Raw genomic sequence first — 17901 nt, 5'->3', positions numbered from 1 at the left:
ACCTGAATATAATGCCATTTTTATTTCTTCCTGTTCTTCATTTTTGCATTCGTTTTTCTTCCTGCTTTGTAAGGTGAGGTAACAATAAAAGACATACTTTCACGAGGAAAAGTTTTTTTCAGTGCAGCCCAGAGTTAATTACATTCGACTTTCGAGAAGAACTATATAGAGAAACTCATTAGTATCGTGTACAATAAGAGCTTTTAAGATTGATGTAGTTCAAACAACATAACAGATTGAAGTTATATATACACGACGTGCGTGGGATATGCTATTAGGCCACACCGCGTAAATTTTATGGATGACGTCCTTTGGAGACCCTAAATCTAATGCGAGAGGGCGAAAAAAAAGAAGGGCCCTAAAAAACAAGATACCTAGATTAGAAATATACTAAGAGACGACAATTGAATGAGGTGACACAGTGTAACAAGCAAGTCTTTTATTCATCATCAAAACAGCAATAAATCAGGTGGAACAGCAGTTGTCGTCCTGTGCTTTGGGGAGATAGATGGAGCGGTCAGCAAGTTTCTTCAAATGTGGCAGCATGTACCAAACTGAATTCCTAATGGAAGTCATGATTTCCTTACTTGATGCTTCATAAGCTTTGGTCCGTACAAACCTATTTGCGGCACTCTCTGCTCATAGTTACAGGAAGCGGAATTTCTTGTTTTTTCTAGGAACAGGCCATCAATGTGCGCGTGGACGTCATCCATAAAATTTACTTGGTGTGGCCTTAGAATGAGAACCATCTATAACCAGCCACCGCTGGAGTACCTTTCCACCTGTGGTACTTAAGACTATCTTATATCAATTATCTTACATACATCTGAAGGCTGTTGAAAACGTAGCACGTCCTTGTGTTTAGATGAAGGGCTTTGTTTTTCACTCAGTCCGCCGCACATCTTGGGGCTCTGAGACACGTGCTTCTTACTCACGTGTCTGACAATCATGAACATCTCTACAGTAGTCTCTAGTGGAACGGTTAGTTGGGCTAATTTGAGGTACTTACTCGATCGATAGCCTGTGAAACCCAAGCTCTGGGGGGCTCCCTACATAGTTGGCGGACTACTAGTGAGCCGGCGAAAAGCGAGGTTCAGTCAGTCTACTAGATCGATACTACATTTTTTTTTGTCATCAATTTCCGTACATAATGCACAGTCTGGACATTGTGTTTGCTTATACCTCCTGGGCTTCCTGACTACATCGTACATGAAGTACTGAGTGCATAGGACAGGAGTTGGCCCCTTGCTCCCCTCCGTGTTAGGTTCCTCATCCGTTAGACGGTCCAGGGCCACAGACTCTAATACCTTGAAACGAAGTTCTGTTTCAGGTTGATGAAGGTTAGACATCCAGGAAAACAATAATATTCGAAGACAATTCCAACTCTACTACTGGGCGAGTCTACTTCTACGACTACGACTCTACTACTCGTACTACTCTAGAAGTCGTGTCTTTCACGATTTGATCTTCTCTACTGTAATTTTTTGTCATTTTTTTTTCCTCATTCAAAAACTAAAAGACTATATATTTACTATTCTGAACTCATACCAATCCCAAAAATGCTAATGTTTTGGTGCCAACAGTTTTTATAACAATTGAAGTGAATTGTGCCATGCATTTTATTCTTCTTTAGGCCATGTTGATTTGATTATATGGATGACATCCTCCGGGAGCCCCAAAACTGATGCGCGCGTGCGAATAAAAAAAAAGTTTTGCAAAAAAAAAAGTTGCTTTCACTATGAAATCTACGTGGTCATGAAGGTTGAACAAATGGCACAGAATATGTTAAGGCGAATAATCTACTCTTCGAATTCATTTCTTTACATTTTTGTCTTTTTTTCCTTTGATTTGGCATTCTACGACATTGGTATCGTTTCTAAATGTTTTCCTTGCAACTTATGGTATATTTTTGCTCATTTAGCAACTGTTTTGCACGATTTACAGTATGGTTGAAAACTTTTTTTTTTTTTTGGAAATGGCCGAAAATTCATGCGCGCGCGGATGTCATCCATATAATCAAATCAACATGGCCTTACAGTACACTGAAAGCACGCGGGGGTGCATACTAGTAACAGTTTTTTTTCTTCAAAATTTTGCCTGCCCACTCCATGAGTTTTCTGCAAAAAAATTCCGAAAAACAAGATGTTAAATCCATCGAAGTGGCCTAGTAATGGCCTAGTAAATGGCTTCAACTGAAGGACTGCTTTAATCATCAAGACTACAAGTACCCTTGTGGACCGACGCTGTCATTATACTTGATAGATCAAGTCCACGGACACGTTAGGTATAGACACGTGAGTGGGCAGAAGAGTGAAGCTAGCGGCACATTCGTCTCCTGGCTGAAGTGATCCTAGAATCGGCCTCGTGATTTTGAACATTCTTGAACTTGCACAAGGGCAATTCTAACGTATTTCTGTAATCTTCTTTGATGGATTACTGATTGTTATTATCCAAATAGTATAAATCAGAGAGAAAAAAAGACAGTTCGCCTGGGTCACAAATATCTCTAAGAAATTCTCTTATTTGACATACAAGACACCCAAGAATGATTTCAGTCATACCAAGGACATAGTATATAATGTCCTTGGTCATAGAAGACTTTTGCGAGTTCTGGCAATATTTCAGTTTTAGAACATTTCCCTGGGTTTTTGGTGTTCAAAGTTTCACCTTCCAAAATTCCACTTTTTATCACATCAGTGTTGGATGTTATACCAAGGTGAAATAAATAATATTGTGTAGAATATGATATCTGTACCTGTATGTAACGTTTATGCAAACTGTTATTAAAACGGCGCAATTCAGACATTGTTCTGCGAGGTCGTTGCTCCCAACCGTTGTGCTCACCAAATAAACACCATTTCTTACTACGAGAAAACAATCACTTCTAAAATCAAAGAACCCTCATATAATAGGAGACATTATTAAATTCGTCCCTACTGCCTTAAAAGAAGAAGTCCAACCCAGCAAAATTAGTACCAGGTACATGTATGTTGTAGAATGTAGCACAACGTTAGACGTAGTCTCATATGTCATACTTTTTTCATACATGTTGTTTGTACTTGCAATTAGACTTCGGGTATGTATTTGCAATAATAAACTTCACATGTACATATCATCATGATCGCAAAACGTACGTAACCGGGCCCTATTACCTAGCCTGGTTACCAAACCTATTATAGCTCCCGAGTCCTACATCCTCTCCGCAAATTCGTTGGGAATCAACCAGGTCCAGACCTATTTGCGGAGAGGATGTAGGACTCGGGAGCTATAATAGGTTTGGTAACCAGGCTACCTATTACCCATGTGCCTGTATGTTTAAGAAGTGCATGCTGTTACACGTGAATGCCTGACACGTGTATAGCTGAGTAGAATCCACGCGCCCATGTTCGTGTACCCATGATCTTGAACACGTTTCCAAGGCCTCGTGTTACTAACACACGGGTTCGATCAAGGTCAGGGTTTCTCACGTTTTTCACTCTCTGGCCATGGACCTGACAAACTTGATTTCGCAGACGATAAACCGTGCTTGGCTTTGTAACATCAGAGTTCCAGCCAGTATACTACGTCCAAAGCTGCCAAGTGGGCCAAAGCGCACCCTCCCCCTTCATGCCCGTAGCCAGGATTTTGAATGGGGGGGGGGGTCTTCCCACTGCTTGAGGGGACCTCGAGCGGCGTAGGCGCGAGGTTCCTAGGGGGGGTCCGGGGGCATGTTCCCCCGGAAAATTTTGAAAAATGAACCTTCTAAAATGGAATTTCGTGCATTTTTGAGAGGATTTCCAATAAAAAATCAGAGATAAATTTTTATTCAATGACAAAGGGAGCAGTTTTTGTACGATTCCAGTCCATCTTTTCAAGAAAAATCTTGGACCTTTACATAAAAAGTGGACCAAAAAGTGGACCTTTACATAAAAAGTGGACCAAAAAGTGGACCTTTTAGCCTTGTGTGTGTGTGTGTGTGGGGGTCTTCCGAACCCCCCTGGCTACGGGCATGCCCTTCCTCGGTCAAAAACCTATCTCCAAACAGATCTTTTGGTGGCTGCAAGACAGTATCAAATTGGCAGTGCAGTATTATTGGCAGGGCAGCACCTAATATGCTATCAGCTGAAGAAAAAAAGATGCCAGTACAAAAAAGAAAGCCAAACAAAAATGCCTAAATATAAAACACGTACAAAAATTAGCCGAAGCCTAAATCTATGCTTCGCGAATTGGAGGGTAGTTTAAACTGCGTACTTCATATTCGCTTAGGCCACACCAAGTAAATCTTATGGATGACGTCCTTTGGAGACCCTAAATCTAATGCGAGAGAGCGAAAAAAACTAGAAGGGCCCTAAAAAACAAGATGCCTAGATCAGAAATATACTAAGAGACGACAAATGTTAGGAAAAATAAAAGTCTTTTATTCATCATCAAAACAGCAATAAATCAGGTGGAACAGCAGTTGTCATCCTGTCCTGTTTTCACGTTACGGGTTTCACGTCAATCTGACGATTTGCGGCACTGCCTTGACTCTTTGGTCATAGTTACAGGAAGCGGAATTTCTTGTTTTTTTTTTTCTAGGAACAGGCCAAAATCAATGCGCGCGCGGACGTCATCCATAAAATTTACTTGGTGTGGCCTTACCTTCCTTTGAGAAGTTCATGTTGACAGGTGTAGAACGGAAGTTGACAGTCAATTTTGCAGCCTTGTCGCAACAGGAAATTGTCACCGAGTACCGTTTAATGTTATTGTCATAACAAATGTATACATCCTCACGTAGCGTATACTAATAGGTCAGTAACCTGTCTTGCCCTAGCCTTCTTACGGAGGTACGGATTGTAGAAATCGGAAAAAAATAGAATATTTGGTCAGGAGAGTCAGTCCGCAGGCAAACAACTTTACGGTGGCTAAACTCCCCGGTCAATTATGCTCCATATTTCTCTAAAATTTACTCTTTGAACCCGCGTTGGTAGTTTGGTGGAGACTAAACAAATCGTACTTCAATATTCATTTATCAGTTCAACTCTCTTTCTCTCTCTCTCTCTCTCACTCACTCACTCTCTCTCTCTCACTCACTCACTCACTCACTTACTCACTCACTCTCTCTCTCTCTCTCACTCACTCTCTTTCTCTCTCCCCCTCTCTCACTCACTCTCCCTCTCTTTCTCTTTCTCACTCACTCTCTCTTTCTTTCTATCTCTCTCTCTCTCTCTCTCTCTCTCTCACTCACTCACTCTCTCTCTCTCACTTCATCATCTAGCTTTCCAGATGTTGTTGATGGATCTGTATGATATTTGGCTTCCGGGTAGGTGTTTGCAAAATGAAGGACAACATTTTATTATCCCTTTCATTAACGTGTTGTCAAAATTACCTGCACCAGCGGAAAACACGGAGTCCTTGGTCATGGAATCATTTCAGGACCATCCGATTGTTCCACCAAGTCAATAATATCAGATTCAATTACTGTACCCCTGTGGGAGATAATACGTAAACGGTGTACCTAGAAATCGGAGAAGGACAAGATCCATTTCATTCAGTTTTTTTTCCTTCAACTAAAACACATTATCCTTCCATAGGGAGGGACCTCGCTACTTGCAATGTAAGTCCTTCGGGAAAAATTGCGATAAAACTGAATTGATGCCCCCCCCCCCACACACACACACACAAAACGTGGTAGTGATGTTACGAAGGTTATACCGTAAATTGTTTTATCTTCACAGACGTCTATGTTATGAGTTACGAGTAACCTCCAAACAGATACTATGGTGGCGAGACAGTATCCATTGGTCAGAGCAGGTGGGTCAGAGGACTAACCGTTAGCCACCGGGATATGGTCACTCTGGGCAATGGATACTGTTTTGCCACCGTAGGATCTGCTTGGAGAATTTACGTTAAATAAGAATCGTTTAATATAATATCAGAAAGAGCATAATGTTTGTGGTAAGAGGTCCCTGCCACTATATACGAGTACCACCGCATTCATTTCACGATTTACAGTAATTTCCTACACAATAGAACCTGCTGACACTGAACAAGTTCCCACTGTGTAACTTCTGTCTTCCGTAAGTTTCCAAACATGCCGAGAATGTGCAAAGGGTGAGGCGGGCCTAGTAGCATGAAACCGCTGTACATGTCGGCCGCCTTTTCGCTGCCGTTCCGTGTCGTCAGTATTTGCACAACATGCGACTGCGGTATGCCTCTCTTTGTAAGTGTTCTGTCTCGGGTGTAGGAAAATAACAGAAGAAGAAGACTGGTAAAGAAAACCATGAAGCCATAGCACCCAACCCAGATATCCATCGATATTTTGAACTAAGTCCCCAACAGACTTCCTTGGTGGACAAATACGGTAATGTCTCACGGTACAAATTCGTCCCAAAATTGCACAAAACATTGAACGAAACACGAACCTTATACCAGCATATGCTTGAAGCTAGGGAAAGACATCTCTGAATTTTATACTTCACTTATCTTAAGGCAGAGTATGGAATTGGCAAGACAGTATCAAATTGGCCAGGCAGTATCTATTTGCCACCCGAGGGTGACATTTTAGCATAAAAAGATACCAGTACAAAACTTAAACCCGACCAAAACGCTTAAAACGACGTCAAAAATAAGTCGAAGCTTAAACCTCTGCTTGGAGAGAGTAATATTTCATCTTCTTGAATTGACTGAGGACGGGTCACATCTGCTTGTTCCCGATGCACAACTTGTTAGCTAGCCACCAACATGCCTGTAATATTTTTGGCTAGCACCCTCAAATAAAGGTTTATGATTGGATGATAGATTAATTGCTTTATTCCTCCTAAATCTTCGTTGGCCAGGCCAAGCCGTGAAGGTGTTTTGTAGCTCGGTCTCCGACATGGGACCCTGCCACGCTGTAACCTGATATCCCTCTGACGTCACCACAGTTTCTCGGTTGCGGAGGAGGAACTTCCGGTCTTCCACGTACTGCGGGGTTAAAGTTCGGGAAGGGCTATGCAAGGATATCTTAAGAAACCGTGTATCTACACACAATGTAGGATACCAGGTCTACCAAAAGATTACGATCACATCAATTAAACAAGAATATAAACCATTTGTTAACTACAAATTACGAAGACAAAAGCAAAGAAAGAACAAGGATTCTGTGTTCTAAAATGATAGTATGAGTGTTCTTGAAAACTCCTTCTGAGCCCCACGTCCTAGAACATGTAGTCTATTTTAGGCACGCACGTATAAAACCCGACAAGCGGCGCTGTCCCGCTCAGTTCTGACTCAGACTTCCAAAGAGAAACTTCTCCGTGAAAAAAGTGAATCATACTTTCTAACTTTCGAACTTAGACCGACAAAATTTTGACTTCTAACGAGAATGCCTGAAGACCGTGCCATGCCGAACCCTCTGACCGAAGAGTGCGGGTGCTGCCGGGCGGGGCTGGGCCGCTGCTGTGCCGGGGAGCCCACCAAGTCCGGCTGGCTCCACCTGTCCAAGCCCGACAGCCCGACCTACAGACAGCGGGTGGTGGTGAAGGTGTACAGTAAACCACTGGACCCGTACGCAGTGGTGTTCAGCGGCAAGACCTACGGGAAACAGTACGGATTCTTAAAACTTCGACACGTAAGGTAAGAAAGCGTTGTTGTTTACACCTATTCTACTCAAAGGGGGCCTCTTTAAAAAATTGGTCCTGCCAGCATTCGTCGTACAATAGAGCTACGGCAGCAAAACTTGGGGACATTCTTTTGGAACAGTTGTGAATGTGTCGTACGAACTTCAGTTGCCCTGCTTCTGGTTGTCGTAGAGTCTTGTCGGCCGTCGGTTCTGTCAAAAGCCTGGCTGAAAATATCGTACGCCGAAAAAGTCGTACGAAATAAATGTGGGACTTATTGTAAACCTCAATAGTACACAGCAGTCCAAGTACTGAAGTTCCTTATTGAGTTGCCGCAGCTACTCTACGGTATTCTTTTTTCTGTGATAAACATGTTAGAAATTTTACGGTAGAGATTGTGTTCAAAACAAGGTGTAGAATTAGCTAGTCCTTTGAGAGAATGACCTCCATTATTGCTTCAATAGCTGGAGCAGAAATTGAGGGCGCGGGGTCAGCATTTGTAACACGATCGCGTTCAAAACAACCTGTTTACCGCGTACGGACTGGAGTTCCCAGAAGAGATAAAATCCCGAGACACAAATGTCACGGAAACACTGTCAAAGAGCTGTCAAAGGCAACATTTTACAACAAATTTCTGGGGATTAATTCTTTCAAATTTCGTGCTTAGATAGTATGCAATGTGTAAACTGGAATCGCCGGGAAACTACATATATACGCACACGAACAAGTGTTAACCTGAGCGCAAAACTAACAGAGATGATTTAATTAATTTAGCCTGCATAGCAGCTTAGGCATCGTCGCTAGACGTTTAATATTGCCTCCACCAGGCTTTTTAATGGGGTTAGTAGGATGGTAGAATTTGGCAAAATAGGTACTGACTAGGGCATGGGGTCACCGTTAGGGTTTCATTCCCCCTCTACATGTATGTGTGCAAATGAACTCTACGGTGGATTAACTCCCTCAGCCAATTATTCTCTCTATATATTATTATATTTGGCTAAAATAAATTGTACTGTTTTTGAACCCTAGCTGTTAGTCTTGTGGAGAATACTGTTTGTAGTCTAGTGGAGGGCTCGAAACTAAAAGGTGGTCCAAAATATGGCCACTGACCACTAAAATCAGAATGTCAGCCCTTTTTCTTGTTTACCAGGCACACGTTCCGGCTTTTGGATCCGTGAAAGTCCCCCCCCCCCCAATTTCCTGTCTACTCTGCAATCATACTTTTATGCCTGGGAGTGAACATAAGCAAACTAAAGTTGACTTCAAGTTTTATTCATACAATGCTTCACAAAAACAGGTTGGGGACAGTTCATCCTCACTTCGGGACAATCAAGATTTATTTTTGGGACAGTGCTGGGACAATGGCAAGAAAAGTTAATTTCGAGGCCTGTAGTGGAGGGTATTGTTATGAATTGAGGCTACGCGACAATAGCTCGATGATTAGACAAGGGTCTTCCCCCACGCGGAAGACGTGGATTAAGAACCCGCCAGACTGACGTCTCAGGAAAACCAAAGGAGTAGGAAGTTTGTCACAAACACTGCCAATCACTGTCAGGGCCAATGCCGCATATTGATTGGTTCCACACAGCGTATACAGTCAAAACAAATTCAAGGCTAACCAACCACGGGGGATGTTACAAAGGGCTAGGACAAGGACGATAGAGTCCAAGCATTGCCAATCTGTAATACGTCGATACATGTACAAAGTAGTCAAATGCCAGGCTTAACATTATTAGGTAACTTCAGTGCAATTTTTTTACGTCAATAGAGGACTACGTGGAATTCAACATAATCCAGAACACCGGGTTTTCATTATGTAAGTTTTCTTTAGCCACCGTACTATCGTCTAGTTTTCAGAATCGTCTAGTTTTCAGGAATTTTATTCTATTTTCGGATGAAATAAAAGAGATAAATTCGGGTTTTAAGAAAACGAGGAGTGTCAAATGGTGAATAAGCTGTTGCGTAAATCATGGGTACATATATATGACGTGACATTTTCCCTCAACCGATTCGCAACCAAATTGAGCAAAGAAAACAACGCTATCATACCGTTCACAGTCTTTAGATTTGGAACCAAATTGAGCACAAAAAACCGCTATCATACTGTTCACAGTCTTTAGATTTGGAACCAAACTGAGCACAAAAAACCGCTATCATACTCAACCCTCCAGACTAAATTTTTAGCCTAGGCGCACATGCGCTCCTAGCCTCAAAAAGTTAGGCGCACAGACAAAAATCTGGTCGCGCAGACAAAAAATCTGGTCGCGCAAAGTAAAATCGTAAAATAAGTTCTATTATCACAGTATCTAATATATTCTATCGCCAACCTTTGCACAATTTGTTGTAATACATCATAATAATTACAAATTTGCATACTACATGTATGTTATACATGAGCAGTACAATACTGTCAAATTTCTTTTAACTTTAGAATTACACGTAAATGTATCATTATAAATTATAATGATTACTATGTCATGCTACTGTTGATAAATATGTTTCAAGAACAATCATGTTATCAAGATTTTTTTTTAATCACCAGTCAAAGTCCACTCACTACTTCTGTAATTTTTCATGTAACCAAGAAAAAATACCAAAGTCCGCTGCCATGAATAGAATACCGGAAGAAAACAAAACGTTTTTTAATATAAATAGTGCGTCATTCATTCGCTCGTTATCGCGAGATTTATCGGCAGGTAAAGAAAAACAATACAGTCTTCCGCACCGAAAAACCTGTAACAAAATGGCGGCGGTTTGTTTACCTCTGTGTCGAACGATCGCAAGTGAAGTTTTCGATGGATTTTTGCGGTTCCAGGCGGAGCAAAAACAAGTAACTGTGGATGAAAAATAGTGATAAAACACCGGTAATCTATTGAGTTGTTTGTTTTGACGTCTATTTCTTTGTTCTATTTGAAAATTTACGTATATATCAGCACATGTTCCTCCGAGCTCCACGATTTTTCTACTGACGCCCGCGGTTACTAGCTACGTCTAAAGCTAACATTTTCGAAATAACAGGTGCTCCTAAATATAACTTACATCTAAAAGGGAGGTAATCTGTCAATTACAAAGGATCAGCTACGATGATTTAGTAAATCTACCGTATGTTTGGTGTCAGGAGTTCTGTCAATCGGCATGAGACGGGACCGCTTTCACTTGGGTGTCGGCAAAACTCGGCATCTCAAAGAAACTAGCTTGTGCCCGGGCACCCTTGCTTTCCAAACAACGTAGTCGCGGGAAAGAACATGTTTGCCCCGTAAAACCTTGTATTTTCAACGCTGTTAACAATACCCTTATTTTGAAAAATGTACCGTCCAAGTATTAGTAAAATGAGAAAGTACCGGTCGGATTTTGAGGCGAGATATGGCAGCCAATAATTTAGGCGCACAGCGGATTTTCTACCGGTCGCGCAGTGCGCGACCAGAGTAAAAAGTTAAGTCGCATTTCGTAATTATTGGTCGCATATGCGACCAAAACGGTCGCAGTCTGGAGGGTTGATACTGTTCACAGTCTTTAGACAAAATCCTGTGACAAAATACGGGATCAAACTCTTTCTCCAAAACCCTTACACCGCCGGCTGATTACTCTGTCTGGCCTTGAAGATTGATTTGGACTTAGAGTGAATCTTTTTCCCTTCCAAACGCCTGCGTCAGTGTCAGACGAGTGAACGTCATTCCTCTTTTGTGAACTAAGCCCGACGTAGCCGGCTGAAAAGCCCACTTAACGACTAATGGACGTCGGACCTATAATTTGGGTAGCCTCCGTAGCAGGCTTATAGAACTGGGGGTTTGGTGGTCTCCGGCTGTTTTCTGATTAGCCCAGTTCTAAACAAACGGGGGTAATTCAACCAGGCCGGCTATGTTGTCTATATGCAATCAGAAAAAAGCACATAAAAGCTACCAAAGACCCTGAAGATCCCCAAATTGAAACCCCCAGTTTTTGGCATGCTATGGAGGCTATAATTTGAGGCTGACGTCAGCTGCTATACACACCCTGTCAGTAAAAATCACCCTGGGCAGTCAAGGTTTGAAAGAGGTTAGGAATTGCGTGACCCCGAGAAAATTGCTACTGCGGTTTTTATAATATTGATGCCTTTCCTTTTTAGAAATGAGCTCAGCTATTACAAAATCTGAGTTACAAAAATATGTGTTCTCTCGTACGTTGACTTTTTAAGCTGACCCAATGAAAATATGAAGGAAAGAAAGTAGGTTAAAAACCTAGATTTTTAACCTCCTCGGTAATACTGTTAACTCCTTGTATGAAAAGAAAATCGTACTATATATATCATAGCTAGCTAAGTATACAAGTAACTCCTTATTTATATTGTCTGTATCATCTATTTGTGCTACAGGCTGGAGAAGCTAGACTCGGCCACAGACTTCAAGGTGATCCCGAAGACGGGTGAGGGTGACGCCGTGGTGTTCTCGGCGGAGAGCGGGGATGACCGCGAGGCCTGGCTGGACGCCCTGCGGGGGAAGTCTCGCCTGCCGCCGGGCTCCAGCACCATGCCCACCCTGGCCGAGGCCGAGGAGGACGAACCGGCGGAAGACGACGACGACGTGTTCGGGGAGGAGGCGCAGGTGGCCCCGAGGAAGGCGCCGCGGCGGAGACCCTCCAGAGAGTACCGCCGTAGGAGCAGCCTCAGGAGCCTGGGACTGAGGCTAAGGAGACAGGACGACTTCCCAAAGCCTTGGTGACAGGCTATTCCATGTGGGAATTCCTCCTTGTAAATATATAACGTTTATGTAAATATTGCCGACAGCCATATGTTTCTAATGGTGCTTTTGCTCAACTCTTGAACTTTGTGAAACGAGACAGCAATGTCAAGGCTTAGATGGGTGTGTAGCTTCTTAAGTTTTGACAAGGAAGATATAAGAAAGTTGTCTTGTAGTGGCTGTTTCAGCAGATGTATATCAACGAGAATATCATAATTGTTAGCCATGTAAAGTTGTGAAACTCTCTACCTAGGTTTTACATTGTTTTGTGGAATTACATGTACATGTATGTGTGTGTATTCTGGCTACAATAGGCATTCGACTTCATAATTGATATCTATATAAGCAGTATTTCGCAGTAATATTTTTTCAGCACTGTAAAAACGTGGAACGCAAGTCTAACCGTTCTGTACGTATCAATAACTATGTAATATTCTTGCATAGTTTTAAACTAACAAAAATGGATCTGGTGGAAATTTGTAACGTTATTAAATGACAGTAAACTTGTGCCAAAACTGCATCAAATCGAATTTCCAAGCATATGTTGGGCTCTTTTTTTTACGTATTTTGGGTGTTACAAATTACAAAAGATATAAGTAGCTAAGTGACAAAAGAAACAACCGTGCCAAAAGAAAAGACGGACAAAACACACTAAAGTCATGTGAAATAAAACGAGCCCTAAACCACACTGCATCTGCTTGGAGATTGGAAAGAGATTGTATGATGCAATGTTTCTTTGTATTTGTCAAGACTTTGCAGTGCCATCTTAGAAAGTGGTCGTACACACCGTGCATCCTTCTTCCACGAAAAAGACATGTTTGACAGGCGGCTTATCTTTAAGCCCAGTCTTGTCGCGACTTCCTTGTCGCACACTTCAGCTTAAACCGGAAAAACCCGTATATAACATGTACGTCCTGGAACTGGGAACGTGACGGTGCTGCGTAAACATCCAGCAGTGTTCTGGGAAGGAGAACTAGACAAACACACGCACGGCACGTGATGTTCACGTGATAGGTTTCGAAATCTGTATTTAAGGAATGATGATGTTCTTTATGAATGTTGAAGTATATGAAGGTCTTGTCTTGCCCGTTTTAAGATATTTATGACCAGATTAAAGTAAAGTTGAAACACAATCTTCGGCTCTTTCCTACTTGTGAGCTGTACACGTGGAGGTATGGTAGGATATATATCATGATCATGAGTCAGAATTTGAACTTTAGCCTAGGTGATTTAATTAACTGTTTGCACATGTGGTTTTGGTAAATAAAATTTGTAACCGCAGATTCCGCCCTACCCCTAAGCTATTAAATCAGGTCTTAGTCTCCAACAAATTAACAAAGCGGGTTCAAATATAGCTAAATTTAGCCGAATAGGAAGAATAATTGGTCGGTGGGGTTTGGCCAGGCCTAGAATTCATTTGCCCGTGTGATGAACTAACTAATTAACCTTCTCGTGGGATATTTGCCCTTGCCGATTATTCTTCCCTTTTTGGCCGAATTCTACGATCAGTGACATGTGGTGAGGCTGCATAGCTAGCTAGCATTACAGAGCGCTGTATCTGTATCTGTATAGCCGGTATAACCGCCTTTCGGCGTAACACACCAGCTTCGCAGGCACGCGGCGCGGCGGCAGCTGGCTATATTACACCGATCGACTTGTTACACCTAACCCTTGAACTTCTCTAGACATTGTTTAAAGCTATCTAATGATAATGCCCCTACTGTACTTGCTGACAGTGAGTTCCACTCTGCGATAGTTCTAGGAAAGAAAGAATTCTTGAACACCTCAATCCTTGGTTGATAACTCTGGTACTTGAATGCGTGGCTATTTCTTGTTCTCTTCTGGGCTGGTATTAGGTACTTAGTAGTTGGGACGTCCACCAGTTTATTAGTAATTTTGTACATCATGCATAGTCTGGACATCTTTCTTCTGTCTTCTGCTGTAACATTCGTCATACGACAGGTTTACATCACAAGAGCTATCTACCAGCATGTCTAGATCGCGAGATATCCAAACCAGAGGTTCCGCTGCAGTGCCATAACAAGCCGGCAGGGGGCCCGAAATCTAATCATTTCGAGATCTTATGAACACCTACCCACCTACCAAGTTTCTTGACAATCCATTAAAAGCTTCTTGAGTTAACGTACTAAACCACACACATACATACACACATACAGACACACACACAAAGGCTACGGAAAACATAACCTTCTTGGCGAAGGCATTGGAACAGCGGACGCCGGACGGCCCTACGACCCTAGCTACTGCTCGCCTAAACCGGCAGCCATCAGAGCACGACAGAAAACATTCTACAGTACGTAAGGCCACACTGACTTAATTTTATGGATGACATCCGAGCGCGCATTGATTTTCACCTGTTCCTGAGGCTCTTGCCTAGGTCTAGGCCTGGGTTGTAGACGGAGCCGGTGGTAACCCTGGAGGATGGCACCCAGGCTACCGAAGGTCCAAGAGTCAAGAACTCAGTACATACGTACAGTGCCGATTCATAAATTCCGCAAAAAGCCAGCATGTGCCGGCCTGTCGTATACGTCACTATGTAATGCGCCAAATTCACAATACTAGCTTTGTATTCCTGTGGTTTAGTAACATTTTTATTTTTGGCCATTTTTTTTAAAATTCGCCCGCGCACACTAGTTTGGGGGTCTTCAGAGGATGTCATTCATAAAATTAAATCGGTGTCAAATAACCAGTAAAAATAAGAACGGAATGGTGGTCTTCAACCCGGAGCCTGGAGTGGAGGCTATAATTGACAGGACATTAGCGGATGTTGGAGTTATGAGTTCCGCCCGCCATGGTACTTAGTGTGCCCGACCTTTTGAACTCCACAGCTAGGTAAACGCTTGGGCGGAAGCCAGACGTCCGTCACAGGGGTAGTCCCTTTTACTCTTAATTAAAGTAAGGCCATACTGATTTGATTATATGGATGACATCCACGCGCGCATGAATTTTCGTTCTCAGTGGGGTCGTGAGGCGTAGCGGCAGCGTTCTCGACTCGGAACCAGAGGCCCCGGGTTCGAGTCCTGTCATCATGCCACCGATCTTGTGCCCTTGGGAAAGGCACTTTACACGACTTGTAAATGAGTATTGTACTGTCCCTGTGTTGTTGGCGGCATTAATATAAGTTGAAAAAACTTGAGTGTGCCGTCATTACGTCTTGTGATTGCATGTTTCGGAATATGTAAAAAAAAATCGTTCGTCCCCCCCCCCCAAAGAATTTGACCATACATACTGTAAATCGTACAAAATGAGCAAATATATGTCGTATGTAGCATGCAAAAAAAGTATTGGAAAACGATACTATTTAAATGTCATAGAATGCCGAAATCGAGTCAGGAAAAGAAGAAAAAAAAAGAAATAAAAATGAAAAGTCTATTATTATTCACCATACCATACCCCACCATACACCATACCATGTGTGTTTAGTCATTTTGTCAACTTTTATGACCACTTAGATTTCATAATAAAGGAAACGTTTTTTTTGCTAGTCAGTTTTGGGGTTCCCAGAGGATGTCATCCATATAATCATATCAACATGGCCTAATCTCCAAGCAAATGTTACCGTACGGTCGACATTCTGACTGCCGGGTTTCTATGGCAGCTAGCTATAGCTACTTGCCCGAATTGGCTATCAGAAAACCTTACGATCTGCCACCCCTACATCTGCTTGGAATTTTATTTTCAACGCCTGTTGCTTGTAAAAACAGTTCCATTGTTACTAAATGTAGGACGTGGGACGAAGAGAAAAATTGAAAACATTGGCAGATATCGTATCTGTATCTGTATCCGTATCTGTATAGCCGGTATAACCGCCTTTCGGCGTAACACACCAGCTTCACAGGCACGCGGCGCGGCGGCAGCTGGCTATATTACACCGATCGACTTGTTACATCTAACCCTTGAACTTCTAACTCTAGACATTGTTTAAAGCTATCTAATGACAATGCCCCTACTGTACTTGGTGACAGTGAGTTCCACTCTGCGATAGTTCTAGGAAAGAATGAATTCTTGAACACCTCAATCCTTGGTTAATAACTCTGGTACTTGAAGGCATGGCTATTTCTTGTTCTCTTCTGGGCTGGTATTAGGTACTTAGTAGTTGGGACATCCACCAGTTTATTAGTCATTTTGTACATCATGCATAGTCTGGACATTTTTCTTCTGTCTTCGTAGTAGACAATGGAAGTCTCATTTAATCTGACTTGGGTAACAATGTTGACAGTAAGACATGCATGGTTTCCTTGAAATTTGGAAATTGTTCTTTCTCGCTGACGAGTGGTTTGCTGTAGATTATTGTGTGTGGTCTTTGTCATGTGTTGTATTTACGGATCTGTATTGTGTATTTAGTGCATGGGTCGCCTTTGTCGTAAAACGGCAGATGTTACAGATAGTAAAGTTTGTTGTGAAAATAAACTGGAGTACGTGACATGTTCCACGTCCCGGCTTCCAACAACATGACTGTAACATCCGACAACAACCTAGCGACCATTTCCAAGAACTACAATGTGTTACTCCTAATAAATAACATTTACTTATTATGTATCATATAATTTGCCATTTGCCGCGTGCCTTTAAAGACACCCGAAGCGATTTCAGGGTTGTAGCACATTTTGTGGCGTTTGAAATAGCTAAAAACAAATTACTTGATCATGACGAGTCCCTACATTTTTGGTACCCCAATTAATACTCGTCGCTAGGACAAGCCTACTACTAGTGTGCGAAACAAGCAACCATTTTCCATCAGCAACATTAAATTTTGCCTCACTGATATCAGTATGCAACATAGACTTACTACACAAAAAGAATGACCAGAATATTGTCATTAAAAATCCAATTTGGTCGCCCTAAAATATGCCTTTAGTATGTTGTATTCCACCGAATTCGGCTGGATCTTACACCATCAAAGCAGCTAAACAATTTTCTGAAGAATTTGGATCAGCAGTTTAAGACGGCACCTTTGTCTGGGGTCAGGAGTCGTGTTAAACAGGCGACGTCTGGCGGGAAAGTATTTTCTATCGCTGACAAACATGTGCACAAACGCCGACACACCTGCCTTGTGCAAACAGAGTCCCGCAGACGGCGGTATCAAATACACACTGTTCAACAAAGGCGCCCTAAGAGTTTTATATTAACAGCTAGCGATCAATCTGGATTTCGAATGACGCAAAGAGTCAATCAATTTTTTACCGTACTAGTATATTCTACAGTACGTTGAAATATGAGCTTTAAAACTTTATTAACATTTGCGGATCGGAATAACCCGTGATTTTCTAAGTTTTTTTTTCTGATCACAATTGAGATCAATTGAAGAACAAGGCAATTAGTGATAGCAGACTTCACCCCCTTCACCATACCGATTTGGGACCCTTTGTGAGAGAGAAGGTGCACGCACACGCACATACACACAGACACACACACACGCACACACGTAGACACACACACACACATACACACACACGCGCGCACAGACACACACACACACACACACACACACACACACACGTAGACACACACACACACACACACACACACACACACACACACACACACACACACACACACACACACACACACACACACATACACACACACGTACACAGAGAGAGAGA

The 17901-nt window shown here is 42.3% G+C and overlaps 1 protein-coding gene across 1 annotated transcript; it reads left to right on the top strand.

Annotated features, from left to right (window-relative positions):
• Positions 1–7196: 7196 nt before the first annotated feature.
• On the top strand, positions 7197–12482 carry LOC109487739. The gene is made up of 2 exons (XM_019791800.1): positions 7197–7575; positions 11911–12482. The coding sequence occupies exons 1-2, from the start codon at positions 7325–7327 to the stop codon at positions 12254–12256; spliced, it is 597 nt and encodes a 198-aa protein (XP_019647359.1). The 5' UTR covers positions 7197–7324; the 3' UTR covers positions 12257–12482.
• Positions 12483–17901: the final 5419 nt, after the last annotated feature.

Source organism: Branchiostoma belcheri, unplaced genomic scaffold (assembly GCF_001625305.1).
Source record: "Branchiostoma belcheri isolate BF01 breed outbred unplaced genomic scaffold, Haploidv18h27 scaffold9, whole genome shotgun sequence".
NCBI classification, from domain to species: domain Eukaryota; kingdom Metazoa; phylum Chordata; class Leptocardii; order Amphioxiformes; family Branchiostomatidae; genus Branchiostoma; species Branchiostoma belcheri.
The sequence above is the reverse complement of the archived record's forward strand: the minus strand, read 5'-3'. Positions and strand labels throughout refer to the sequence as shown.

Bases quoted from the DNA above. Each gene is read 5' to 3' on its own strand.
- LOC109487739 (XM_019791800.1), top strand. From the start codon at position 7,325: ATGCCTGAAGACCGTGCCATGCCGAACCCTCTGACCGAAGAGTGCGGG. The intron at 7,576-11,910 runs GTAAGAAAGCGT...TTTGTGCTACAG, and splicing joins TTAAAACTTCGACACGTAAG to GCTGGAGAAGCTAGACTCGG.